Below are 14345 nucleotides of genomic sequence, written 5' to 3' on the forward strand. Positions count from 1 at the left end.
TTCTGCCTGACATGCAGCAATCCCAGCATCTCATCTACCTTACCACCTCCCTCTTTGTTCCTGTGCTGTTGCCCTCTGTAAACTGTCTTGCACTAACTGAAGCTTTTCGAATTATGCCAAGCCTAAATGAAAGTTTCATAAAGAGGAGGCATCAAAAGTGGTATTACAATCAGCACAAATTCAATACTGTCCTACTTTAAAGGGTTGATTGCAAGTTCCCACAATGTAGGTGAGTACTAGGACTTACCATCTTGTGGATACATAATCGGTGTATGGAGGTCTAGATCGGATTTCTCGGGCTAAACCAAAGTCTGCTATTTTCACAAGTTCTGGTCCCATGCAAAGCAGGTTTTCAGGTTTCAAGTCTCTGTGAAAGAACCCTAAAATTCAAATGAAATATTGATGTGATTGCAATGTCACCCACTGCTATATCCTTTATTTTCCACCTGGATTGTTTTGCTTTAGTTCTTAGCTTTGAAGCAGGAATAGCACCACATAGAGATCAAAGTCTTATGTGGTCAACAGAGCTGGTCAGTACAATGGTTATTCAGTCACACTGTGAAGAATAGTATACACAAATTGACTATCTTAAAACAATTCAGAGCATTCAGTCAAGATAGTTCCCTTTCAAATTACACTTCCTTAACATACAAAAATTTACACCATTTAATGTTAGTTTCATTCTAACCGAAAACTGTCCAATGAAGATATCAACACATTATATAAAATGGTATTTTAAACAGAATACAAATTAAAACAAGGGGTTTTTTCACTTTGAATTTCTTGTTAAATCTGAGAACATAACAATCTGCAAGCACTCAGTTATTCATCATCCTATCAGAGGATCTCAGTGGGTTTTTTTTAGTGCTCCCTGCATTCAGCAAAACCTGATCACAAATGAGCATTTGGCAAGAGCTCTTCCAATACAAATGAGAGACCAGGACTAGAATATCACTGACTTCTGCCTCTCAAATTTGCTTCCACCATTAGCCTGGAAAATTTGTCCTTGTGCTTCTTTCTTGCAGGCCTCTGAGACCACCATTTTCTACACACAGCTCCCTTTGTAGTACCTTAGCAGAGCTCTACAACCTCATTTTCAGAGACTCCCCAACATGCTTATTTTTCCCACGGCTTTGAATACGCTCCTACAGAGAATTCGCATGGGATGTGTCTACATTGCCCAGTATAACTATATTAAGTTTTGTTTGTTAGAGTAATGTATGACAGCATTGAATACACAGTGCTGTAGATATCTACTAACCAGCAGACTGTGTCCTTCCTATGGATATTAGGTAGATGTTCTGGTGCCAGCTAGAACTACTGCCTCTTTAGGGAAGGTACCAGACAGAGCAATCAAGGCTGTGCTTGGCATTTAGTACAATCACTTCTGTATTCGCTGCACAGACATGCAATGCACTGACAGAATGCTCGTGAAGCAAATTAATTCATGGCAAACTTGTAAAAAGAGCAATCAATTGTGTATTCAAATATGAATGGATGTTTAAGAGTTTGAATAGATAAAGAACATAAAAAGTTTATTTGACAGGCATTTCTATGCCATACAGGAGCAGAACAGAGACATACGGAGAGGGAAAAAAAGTTGATGTGATTTTTTTGAAAACTGTGGCAGAGGGAGTCTTGGGACCCCCATTCTTACACTGTCAGCCACAAGACCATCAAGACCTGTCAGGCTTGCCATGCATTTACAGATGTTTTTAACTATGGATTTGCAACATCTTGGCAGAAATACCAGTCTAGTGTGTAGCAGGTCTGTGAACAAAAAAGGTATTCTGAAAGGCTGTGATCCATTTGACAATTTATTAAAAAAGATGGATTAGGTTTTTGCAAATCAATCACAGTATTTTTCTATTTTTACATATTATATATCTCACTGGAATAGACTGGAATTTATAGTGTGGTTTCAGAAGAGTATCCAAGTGCCACTAAATGAATGCAAAAAGCTATTAGATTGAAAATTTTTTGCAAAACAGAGTTAAATGTGTTCTTCAAGAGAACTGAAATGCTGGTCCTACAAGCCTTTCACTTCCAGGACTTTGGCCACTGATGTTAGCTCTCTTCTGATAAACCAGAGAGCTGCCCAGCAACAGACACTACAGTGTATTTAGCAGGTAGAATTGCAGAGGTCAGCAAAACATGGTGAGGAAGCTATCAATAAAATAAGGTGTTCGTTTCAGAGGGTTTTTTATTAGTAAAGTGGGTCTTGTTATTACTGGCCGGTACACCAGCTACAGCTTTCATCATTATTGTAAAAATTAGTTGGAATGCCATGCAACAAAAGCTGTTTGTCACTCAGACTTTATTACTTTAAGTGCATCTTACAGAGAACATGTGTTTTTGTTGGTATCTGTCTGTAGTTTGAGAAAAGAGTAACTTCTTTATTCTCAGTCTCGGGGGCCTCTAAATCTATCACAAAATGTGTCCATTAACATCAGATGAGTTTGAGAGTGACCAGCTGCCAGTCTGAGAAAACAGAAACCTACAGAAAAGGAACTGAGCAAACCTCCAGACGAAAGTATCAGGCAACTATAAAATATAGATATTCTCAGTAATCTGAACTTCTCATATAGTGCCATTCTTTTGATCATTCCTGTTCCTAAAGTTAATAGTTTGTTAGTGTATTCATTAAAACACTTCCATAAACACTATATGTCTCGAATTCAAAATGTTTACAGGTAAAACATAACCCACCATGCTTATGGATAAATGCAAGCCCTTGCAGGATCTGATACATAATATTCCTAACTGTAGACTCAGGGAACAGTTTGTTTCTGTGGAATAAAAGGGAAGAAGTAAATATTAATGATTGAAGTATCTTATGCTATGAACCAAAGAGAAAAGATAACAATGACAATAAAACTGCTAGATGTATTTTAAGCACTCTCATGTAGTTTATTTCTCCATCAGAATTTATACATATTTGCAGAACTGCCAAATGATATTATACTAAGACTATGTGTCATGTTAAGACTATGAGGTTCACTGAAAATCAGGATGCAGTTGGCTTTCTAGGCTGCAAGAACACATTGCAGGGTCATACTGAGGTCTCATCCACCCACACCCACAAGCCCTTCTCTGGGCTGCTCTCAATCCTTTCTCTGCCCAGCCTTGTGCTTGTATTTTCCTTCATGACATGTACAGGTCATGAGGCACACTCCTCAAGACAGCAAGGATTCATGTTAATTTAGTGCTTTTCATGCACAGTTTCTTCCGGCCTCTTATCTAGAGCATATACAGCACGTACTTTTGACTTTCCTTTTTTATCTAATAGTTGATTTGCTACTTCTTTCTCTTATCTGAGAAAAACAGTCTCATCTGCTATCACTGAAAGCCAGAGGCTCTTCTCCTCATAATATTCAGGTGGGAAGATCAGCCACAACAGGCGGTTTAATGCGAGACCCCTTACCAAGATGGAATTGGTAAGACGGACTGATCAGGAGCTCTGTACCAGCACATGGAGATGGTCTGGGGTGGAAATCAGTGACAATTTCATTCAGAAAGCCTAACAGTAAATAAAGAAGATAGCCTGAGCCTTATTCAATGTCCTGAGCTCGGTTCCTCTCAAATAAAACCTATCATATATTTCAGAAGCAAGATCAGCTACTAGAGATTTTCATATTTGCCCTTCTTTTTTAATTACAGCAGAAAGCCTTACATCCTCTACAGTCCCTTCAAGCAAGACTAAGAATTAGTCTGGCAATTTAACTAAGAATTAAGTAAATAAATCACATTCCTAAAGTTTTGAGTTATACAATGTCTAACAAGTCCAAGCCCTAGCTAAACTGTAGAGAATATTATGCAGAGCACACTTTCTGAAACATCTGCCCTTTTTGTTTTCAGAAGGAGACAGGATATCAAGCACTTCTAAGAAATTCCTAAAGATAATTGGTTTCTGTGTTAAACACTTGAACTATTTCCTCAAAGTTCATTATATCATATAGTTAAAAATTAGCATCCATATACAACCTAATTTAATTCAAGTTGTTCTACACCTGTGCATGCATAGTAGGTATTTCTATGCTTAAAAAAGTATTTTATGCAATATTCACAGAGATATGTTACAACAATAACCTCACTTTGTTAAATCAAGGAAGATCACTGTCATCTACCAGGCTGATAATTATGGTCCATAGAGAGAAAATGGCCCCCTCAGAGAATAAGTCAAAGCAGGGAACTGTTTTGCCCCTAGTTATCCTCTGGAGGATGTTATCATGGCCCAAAGGCTAGAATTAAGACTTTATTAATCCTCCAGCAAATACAAAAAAGCTAGTTTTTATTCAGAATGCTGACAAATGAAACGGGCTGTCTGTGGACATGTCAGCTTAAATTGCAAGGAAAATCCAAAATTTGATCCCTCTGGATTACTGTTTCAACCTCTTTTCATTTATTAATTTATTTGAGGAAGCCATAGAAGAAAGGTGGTGAAATCACTCTCTTACAGAAAAAGCACGGTTGGAGTACCTATGTAGAAATCAGAAGTTCAGCTTCCTCAGTGTGAGGGCTGTTAAAAGCCCACAGTTCCTAACTCTCAAAAGAGCACCCTACTTACCTGCCAGGCTAATCTGGGAAGAGACATTGGAAACTCTCATTAAACTGGATGGGATATGCTCAAAGGTGACAGCCACAGCTCCTACTGCAGCATGCAGCTTTAAGCCATAGTGATCTAACCCTCAACAAATGATCCGAAGTCCTTTCAACAGTAAAAGGGGTGCTAAAAGTACATTACGCAAGTAATATATCAGGAATGGGTGATGCTGTTACCTACCTTTCTTTCATCAACTGATAAAGATTTTCCTTCATGTATTCAAACACAAAATACAGATGATCATTTTCCCTGATAACTTCTTTCAGCTTTACTACATTGGCGTGGTTTAATTTCTTCAAAGACTAAAAAAAGACAAACAGGATTTTACAAGGGTCTTAATCTAATGACAAAAAACCCCGCCTTATTTCACTGATGCAGAATAATTGACTTCGAAAACTCTTCAACATTTTAAATAATCAGACAGCTCTAAGAACAAGAACCAGATCTACAAGTATTACAGATACATGTACAGTCTACATATTAATTTAATGCTCCGGTCATTCAAAAGCCAGCTATCTGGTATCACTGTAGGCACCAAAACAATTGCATTTTCTCTGTAAGTAACTTCCTACTGGCAGAAACACTCTCCTTGCACCTGCACTGGCAATAGCCAGGTTAGAATCAAGACTAAATACAATCTTGGAAAGTCCTCCTTGGTATTGTGGATTAACCCTAGTGGGCAGCTGAACTTTTTCACCCCTCCAAATGGGATGGGGAAGATAATCGGAAGGGCAGAAAGTGAGACAACTCATGGGTTGAGATAGACAGTGTAATAGGTAAAGCAAAAGCTGAGCATGCAAGCAAAGCAAAATCAGGAATTAATTTACTGCTTGCCATGGGCAGGCAGGGGCTCAGCCACATCCAGGAGAGCAGGGCTCCATCACGTGTAATGGTGACTTGGGAAATCAAACAGCATCACTCTGAACGTTTCCCTCTTCTCAGTCCCCCAGCTTTTGTTGCTGAGCACAATGGCACATGGGATGTCCCTTTGGTCGGTTGGGTTCAAGTGTCCTGGTTGTGTCCCCTCCCACCCTTTTGCCTACCTTCAGCCTACTTGTTGGTAGGAAAGCATGAAAAGCAGAGAAGGCCTGAGGTTGTGCAATCACTGCTCAGCAATAACTAAAACATACATGTGTTGCCAAGACTGTTTTGGTCACAAATCCAAAACACAGACCCATACAAGCTGCTATGAAGAAAATTAACTCTACCCCAGCCAAAACTAGCAAATGTGGATCTTCATTCTCCCTTCTTTTTAGATTTTCAGTGTATTCAACATTCATTTTTTCTGCAGCAACACAGTACCAATACGTGGTACTGTAAGAAAAGTGACCTAAGTTTTCTGCATGTTTTCAACAGTGGACTAGAAATTAAGGAAGTCCTTAGAACATACCCCTAAAGTTTTGCTGGCATCAGAATTTCATGTTGAATGTCTGCCCTCAAGCCAATCACAGAAAAACAACTGCATGTACAAAAGTTAATGCTGTGAAAAGGGCACGTGTTCTCAAGCTCTGAAAAACAAACACCAATCAACTCCTGGTGTTGTGACAGGAACGCTCACACTCACACACTGCTCCCTGCAAGGAGGAGGCAGCTCTCCACAATCAAATGATTTTCTGTAGAACTACAGAAATTTAATAAGCATTCTTATAAGACTTAAAGACATTCTGTTCAAATGCAGACTCAGGAATCAGAACTGCAACGTCGAAAGCCACAGCTTATGTTGGGGGGAGTTTTTGATAAACAGGAAGAATTTGATGTTATCCCAAAATGTTACAAGGATCACGTAATTTGAAATCAACCATTGAACGAAACAAGTACCTTAACCTCTCGAAGGTTCATGCATTCCTCCCAGGAATAAAACTTTCTCTTCATTCTACAATAGCAAAGGAGAAAATAACAATTAACGCACAGTTAACATCGGCTTGTCTTAGACCTGTAAGTCTCATTACATCTTAATAATTCAGTTCTTCCATCAAAGTATAAGGTGTTAGCTCCTTTGTCAAAAAACTTCACAAGGTACATTTGAATACAATTACTAGAATACATACTCAAACAGAATTACACTTGAATAGTAATTACTATTACAGAGGGTTGCCTTTTTCTGTATGTATATATCTATATCTATATATCTTGCTGAAAATAATTGAGAGCCTTCAACAAGTCAGGGCATGCTATTTTTCTTTCCAGTATACAATGTGGTGGAGTAGAGTCTGACAACAAATCAGACGAAGATCCAACCACTTCAATGGGTCTCCAATTTTATCATACTCTCCTTGCTCCTCTTCTCTATATTTTGATTTTCTCTGTAATTTTAATACCTTTCCCCTCTAAGCTGTATTTCCTGTGTATTTTCTGTGTCCACTGCTCCCCATGTTTCTCCCTCCCTTGCAAGGTGCATCTATCATCGGGACTGCTTTTCAAATTCTGCCTTCCCTTTCAAGCTTATAAGCAACTCTGCTCGAACAGAAACAAACTGTGTGGCAGATTTGCTTTCTCCTAAGACAGAATATAACTCTGAACATACTATTTGCGTGTAACGTATGGTCTTGTCTATTCATAGACATTTTGATTAAGACTCAGTTCTTTCAAATGAAAATCTACACTTTAGGACCAGCAGGAGAAAGGTTCACACATACACACACACACACTTAGAAAAAATATTCAACTGCTTAGAGTGTGGATTTCAGATGGAGTTAGGCATCCTTTGAGTCTTTTCCAGGTTTATGAATAATTCAGTATTACTTAATATTGTAGCAAGTTTCCAGTTTAAATCAGTTCTTAGAATATTTTAAGAACTATAAGCCCTTCATGTCATGAAGGAGTCTGAATTATTTTTTTGTTAAGCAGTGTTTCTGCAATTACTGTCTTGTGTGTTCAGCCACCAGTCCACTTCTGTTCTTAATAATGGCCTGGCATTAACATGTAAACTAACAGAATACCATCTTCTGGTTTGTTCTGAATTTTCTGAGAATCTCCCACGTTGCAAAACAAAAATGAAAGGTGCCTCTGAAAAGGTTTGATACAGGAAAAATACTCTCAACACAGAGGATTTAGAAAAGTTGATAAAGCCAGCTATTGACTGTTCATACAAAACAGCATTGTAATGAAAGCTCTTTCGATAAGTATGACTCTGGGTCGCGGTATTTCAGGAAGGTGCCTGCAATTCTTTACAGCTGTTTCTTACCACAGCTAGGATAAATAAGCCATTTACAAACTAGGATTCCTGTTGAAGCAGCAGAGAAAATTAAATTAATTTCTCAAAGAAGTTCAAGAAAATCTTAATATGAACAGATATAATAGCATATAAAGATACAGATAATGGACAATGAGATCCATTGTGTTCATTGCAGTATTAACATTACTTTGAAAATTAAACCATGAAATGTACGATCCACATAAGCAGCAGCAAAGAGGCTGCAGATTCCAAAGCAGCATTGCAGGATACTGTAAATAATATACAAAATACATGTTTGACTGCACACAGTAGCAGAGCACTATTATGAGCCTATATATCTCACCCTCTTTGTCTTCTGCTGGGGCTTTGGAGGATTCAAGGAACTTGAGTTTTCCATGCTGCCCCAATACAACTCCATATACAAAAGCTGCACTGGAATGTGAAGTACTCGATCCAGCATGACCAAGTTGATGTGGACCTAAAAAGGAAAAACCTGGACTATCCACAGTTAAGTAACGTATGAAAATACTTACTTTTTAATGGCTATTAGCTCTCCGGATTCAATGCTTCTCCCTAGGAGGACAGAGCCGTAGGTCCCATCACCAAGCTGTCTGATAGTTGTGTACCTATTCATGATGAGGATACTTTAGCTGCAACTGCATTTCAGTCCTTAGTGTTTCTTGTGTTTCTCCTTCGACTGTAACCAGTTCTTTCTGTGGCAGCATAAATATAGAGCACTCAGGACAGTGTGAACAGTTGCAGGGATCATGTTTTCAAGACTTAGCCTTTGGTCTGAAAGCACAGAACATAATCCATTTGATTTCTGTACCCTTCCAAGATTGCTTGTTTGCAGACTCCACCCTCCTCCAAGAGACAGTCCTTGTTAGCTATACACATACACTCGCCATGGTTTCTCACCAGAAAAGGCCAGCCAGCACCTTGACATAACGAGGTGTGTTCCCCAAAGCCAGTGTTATGGTACTAAGGTACGTATGGTACAAAGGCACTAAAGGTACTTTACAGCAAGCTTGTAGGCAGCCCTAATGTGAGCCACTATTACTAAAAGGAGAGGATAAAGTCTCAAAACTTGGAGAAGATAGTCTGCTATCGAAAAAAAAAAAAAAGAAGCTTTACAGTAAGATAAGAGGGAATCTGTTCTAGACAAACTATCAGACATGTAAGTCACCATCTCACAAGTCATACTGCCAGCAGTTTAACCAATTTCCTGACTTTCCATAAGATCCTATGCTAGAGGGTCCAGACATATGTATTCCCTTAAATAAAGTGTTCAGAGGAAGAGTATTATATTCATGTCAGGTAAGACCAAATGTATTTCACTCCAGTAGTCCTACGTCTGAATCAGTCTGTAGAATTAGTGGTTACATCAGATTATCTATTGGATTTCTTGTCCTGGCATTTCATGAACCAAAAAAAAACATAGAAGAGTTTGAGTCAGATGGGACTTTAAAAAATCATCTAGTTCCAACACCCCTGCCATGGGCAGGGACACCTTCCAGTATCCTAGTTGCTCAAAGCCCCATCCAGCCTGGCCTTGAACCCTTCCAGGGAGAGGGTATCCACAGCTTCTCTCCTCCTTGTTTAATGTAACTGTTGCTGATATTTCCTATACTACAGTTTAGAACAAATGCCATCTATTCTATGTAAATTAACCACACATTTGGAATAAAAAAGAATTCCCCTGCAATGAGGGTTTTGTCCCTGCATTCTCTTTTTCTCCATCTCTAAGAAGGCAGCAATATTCATGGCCGGTGACTTATGCCTTCTGTAAACTGTATTTTAAGTACGTTTTCACAATTTTTTTTTGTAGCAGTCTTATATCTCTCCTCCATTTTGCCTTATTTCACAAAGCCACATTATGATTTTAAAAGTAATAGGATTATGTTGCTGGAATTCTTAACTGACATCAGTACAGAGCCACAATCCTGTAGATGCAAGATGATGTGAACATCCCTTGTTTTCAGTCTTCTAAGCCTATTAGCCTCACTAATACTGAGACGGGGAAAAAATTAGAAATACGATGTTAATACACCTTTTGACAATTTTACACATTGTGTATGAAAAAGAAACAGCATGTCTCTATCTCAGACACTGTGTGGTGTCTCAGACAGGCAGGAGGAATTTGTGTCTAGCAGAACCTGTTTCTCTCCATACACTACCAGAGAAAACTACAACTGAGCACCCTAGAGACATAATCCCACATTTTGTGGCACTGCTTGCCAAGGAACACAGAGCCTGTCTGTAAGAAAGGCACTTTGGGGTACCACTTTCTTTTTGGTTGGTTTTCAGGCTGTGCACCTGCATAGCATAAAGCCATGTTTAGGCAATGGTCTGCATCCAGGTTAAAAAGCTGGTCACCTGACCAGCTCCAGCTGGTCAATGACTGGATGACAACTCAGAAGCCTTTGCTTCTGAGCCTTTATTCAGATCCTCAGCAAAAAATTTCAAACGACGACAAAGCCTAGCATGTTCTCCTAGTCAGCAAAGGTAATATTTATTAATAGCCACACAAATACTATAATATAGGAATTTCAAATCAACACGGATGGGACTTGTGGACTTTTCAGCACATATTCCCCTAATGACAGAGTTCTGAAATTGTAATCATAACAGATATGATGGCTTACAATTCAGAGAACATTATGCTGTCCCTGGCCTACCATTCACATATCCCTTCCAGGGGACTGCGAGTGAAGAGCGGAGGAGTGCCTTGGGTTTGATAACTACAGTAAGACTAAATATGCATAACACTACTAGCACACCATACTGCTTGTAATAATCACCAATGGCTTTCATGCATAGATTGTTTGTCTGATATCTCTTGAACAGATAAAGTGGCAAACGTAATTGCCTATTCCTTACTGAGGATACTAATTTAAGCTCCTCTCCTTTCCATGGCCACCAATTTTCACAGAACTTGTAAGAAATTATCTCTGTGAATCCAGTTCTGGTGTCAAATGTGACCAAAACAGTCAAATTAATTGAAGTATTTTTGAGGCATAAAGGGGAGGCAAAGATCCCAGAGAGATAAAAACAATCTGTCAAGGATTTCAGTGAGGAATGCATGTTAAAGCCAGGATGTACAGAAGTTAACATAGCTCCTATAGAAGCACAAATCCACCTATACAAAACCCCCTGAACAAAACCTAAATAAAGTCTTCTTTGGTTAACTGAATCATCACCATTTCTTGTTGAGCTTAATAGCAAAGTTGTTGCACTGAAATCACTGTGAAGGGAACGAATCTCTAACACAGTTTGCACAGCTATAACATGTATAATCTAGTCTAGATTCTGGTCTAGAACTACAATCTATGCAAATTCACATCATTACAGGATATAAACTGCAAAAATATCTTGGAGTGTGTTGATACTAAAGAGTAAAACGTAAAAACCTTTATTTTCACCATATTGTAACACCGTGTTCAGACTGTACCTCAACTTTCTTCCCCGCAGAAATCAGCCAGCAAAGCCCCTTTAGCAGCAAGCCTAATTCAATGTATCGAGACCTCTTTCTGACTCTATGTACAACTCAAACTCATGATTTCGTTAAAGTACCCTTTAAATAAGTATCCGCTCCAGTTTGAAGGGCTAAAGCGCCGAGAACTGAAAGCGAAACTGTCTGGCTCTGCCACAGCTGAGAAACAAAAACAGTAAACAATCATCATGTGTCTTTTTAAACTTGTCCTGTGCTCTGGCAATAACCCGAAGGCGTTACTAGCAGGATGCACAGAGAAAGGCGCGGCTCGAACGGGATGCACAGAGAAAGGCGCGGCTCAAAGCCGCGGGTGTCCATCGGTGCGGTCCCAGCGGCTGCCGTGTTTGTTAGAGAGAGCTCTGGGGGTGCCCCATGAGCTGCACACGCAGGCGGGAGCCGCGGGCGGCATCAGCCCGGAGGCAGACGCGCGATGACGGGAAGGCGAGCGGTGGCTCCGGCCCAGTCTCGGCTCCGGCCCGGCCTCCGCGCTGCGGCGGCGCCCCATCCCCCGCTCCCGTCCCTCGCCGTGCGGGAGCGCGGGTCCCTGGCCCCGCCATGCCCGTGCCCGGCGGGACTCACCGCGGACGCGTCTCCCTGCTGCGGCCCAGCCCGGTCTGCGGAGAGGCCCCGCCGCTCCGCGGAGCAGCTGCGGCCCAGGGCGGCCCTCGCTCGGCCCATGGCGCGGCCTCGGCCCGGCCCCCCGCGCCCCCGGCCCGGCCCGGCCCGGCCCCCGCCCGGCGGGGCTCCCCGGGGGGGGACAGCGCCGCACGACTGCCGGGCCGGGCCCCGCGCAGAGGGGGCGCTGAGCTGGGTTTTAACGAAATTAAATAACAACAAACAAACCAAAACATCTCTGGAGCATCTCTCTTACGAGGAGGGACTGCGGGAGCTGGACCTGTTTTATCTGGAGAAGCCAAGACTTGGAGGGGGTCTCTTTAATGCATATAAATATCTCAAAAGGGGGTGCCAAGAGGACGGTGCCAGTGCTGCCCAGCGACAGGACGAGGAGCAATGGCCATAAACTAAAACACAGGAAGTTTCACCTCAACATAAGGAAGAACTTTGCACTGAGAGTGGCAGAGCACTGGAACAGGCTGCCCAGGGAGGTCGTGGAGTCTCCCTCTCTGGAAACATTCAAAACGCACCTGGACATGTTCCTGTGTCACCTGCTCTAGGTGATCCTGCCTTTGCAGTGGGGTTGCTGTGGATGATCTCCAGAGGTCCCTTCCAACCCTAACAATTCTGTGATTCTGTGAAAACAAAACCCAGCCAAACAAAAACCCCATGCTGATGACCAGCCTCTCTGACATCCCTGAGAGAAGCTTAAATAACAAAACTGGAACACAGAAATACCAGATTGTGAACAAATGGGAAGAATATCAACAATTTAAGTGCTGCTGGAGGGCCTGAGTCTTCCTCACCTGAGCACCAGCAGGTCTCCCTGGCTCTGACAGGGTCAGCCTAAGACATAGTGGAAGGGGGGCAGAAAAAGGGAAACAAGAAACAAAAAATTGGCCTCAAGTACTTGGTTATCAGAACTGACTGTAATAGTGATTCAGCAAGTCTTATCTTCTTTTTACACTTCATAATTTAGTTTTTACAAGTAAAGCATAAAGTTCTTTCCCAGGGTTTCCAAAGACAGGGTGAGCTGGCACTGTAATTCAGGAGCACAGCATTTGACAATTTGTTAAAAAAGATGTGGGGAAAAACAAATCTCTGGATGCTGCCCCCCTAACCCCTCCATCTAATCAGAGGCTAGTCTTTACATTTACATGAATAAATAATAAGAAAGAGAGTTAAATTCTCTCCTACAGACAGGCATGACTCCCAGAGAAGCCTGGAGGACCAGTGTACACTTACTCACAAGAGATTTCTGTTTTAAGCCACCTCTGTTACATCCCACGTGCACAACCGTGTATTAGCATCCAACCAGTGACAGCTGTAGGACACTAATTTTCTGTTTTTAGAGGCAGGGTTTCTTCATTCCCAAAAGAATGATTTGGGTTGGAAAGGATGTTAAAGATAATCTCTTTCCAACCTGCCTGCAGGGGACACCTTCCACTAGACCAGGTTGCTCAGACCCACATACAACCTGGCCTCGAACACTTCCAGGGATGGAGCATCCACAGCTTCTCTGTGCCTCACCACCCTCACAGTAAAGGATTTTTTTCTAATATCTAATACTTAATATCTAAGAAGAGGCACACCAAGGCAGGAGAAAAGCAGCTTTGACTACAACCTCAAACAAGCAGCAGCACTAATGATAACCAGTTGTAGCCTTGATCACCCTATCTCAAAACCTCACGTGGTGTTGCTGTGCCATCTCATCTGTTCACACATGGCCTACCATCGTGACAGTAGCACCCAGTGCCCCCAGCTGCCCACCACCCCCGACTGCGCAGCTAGGGATCGGCACTGGCCTGTCAGGCAGCTCCCCTGGCCCTCACACTCTCTTCTCCGCAGGGCAGCTCTACAGGCACCTGGATCTGAAACACACCGCTGTTGCCAGCTCCCACAGCCCTTGCATCCCCATTCCCTGCTCCCGCTGCCCGAAGGAACCCGAGTGCTCACCTGCCCCTCCAGAACAGACACACACTTCTACCTCCTCCTCCTGAAAACACTCAGGGCAGCTGATAAGCACAGAGGTTCACAGGTCCTACATAAAGACTCATACACATGGTTTTCTTCTAGAACAAAAAGACTTTAAGAAAAATACGCTTTAAGAAAAATAGGTTTAGTCCTATTTTAGAAAACCTGACGAGGCGTGTGCTGACAGCAGGTGGTAACTGTGCTCACAGAGCTGGACGGGCAAAGGGCAGGGGTCACGAGATTCAAAGGCCTCGGCACCACTGTTTTCTCCACGGCGGCACTGAGCGTTCGCTCGTTACCCTGTCGGTAATCCGCCTGTGACAGGGCCCTGGCCTGACCGCGGCCACAGCGGAAATCGCGGTTCCCAGACATCACCGCCTTCCCTCGGCTCCCGCCCCTGGGATTCCGCCTGCCGGGATCGCCGCCCGCGGGACTACAGCTCCCGGCAGACTCTGCTCCGCCGTCCTTCCCCCGGGGTACCGACG

General features: G+C 42.2%; 1 protein-coding gene across 5 annotated transcripts in view; it reads right to left on the reverse strand.

The window, feature by feature from the left end:
• ICK (intestinal cell (MAK-like) kinase) overlaps positions 1-14247 on the reverse strand; it is a 27086-nt gene extending 12839 nt beyond the window's left edge. Inside the window, exons 1-6 of one of the 5 annotated variants that reach the window (XM_017814519.1) lie at positions 13843-14247; positions 8312-8491; positions 6422-6476; positions 4784-4905; positions 2710-2789; positions 248-380 (exon numbers count right to left, since the gene is read on the reverse strand). In XM_017814519.1, the coding sequence (XP_017670008.1) occupies positions 248-380; positions 2710-2789; positions 4784-4905; positions 6422-6476; positions 8312-8412 (491 nt within the window). In that variant the 5' untranslated portion in view covers positions 8413-8491; positions 13843-14247. Of the gene's footprint in view, positions 1-247; positions 381-2709; positions 2790-4783; positions 4906-6421; positions 6477-8307; positions 8571-11850; positions 11955-13842 lie in introns of those variants that run through there. The other 4 variants (XM_017814517.1, XM_017814516.1, XM_017814520.1 and 1 more) reach the window with 4 other exon arrangements.
• Positions 14248-14345: the final 98 nt, after the last annotated feature.

The sequence above is a fragment of the Lepidothrix coronata genome, unplaced genomic scaffold (assembly GCF_001604755.1).
Source record: "Lepidothrix coronata isolate B3197 unplaced genomic scaffold, Lepidothrix_coronata-1.0 Scaffold45, whole genome shotgun sequence".
Classification (NCBI taxonomy): domain Eukaryota; kingdom Metazoa; phylum Chordata; class Aves; order Passeriformes; family Pipridae; genus Lepidothrix; species Lepidothrix coronata.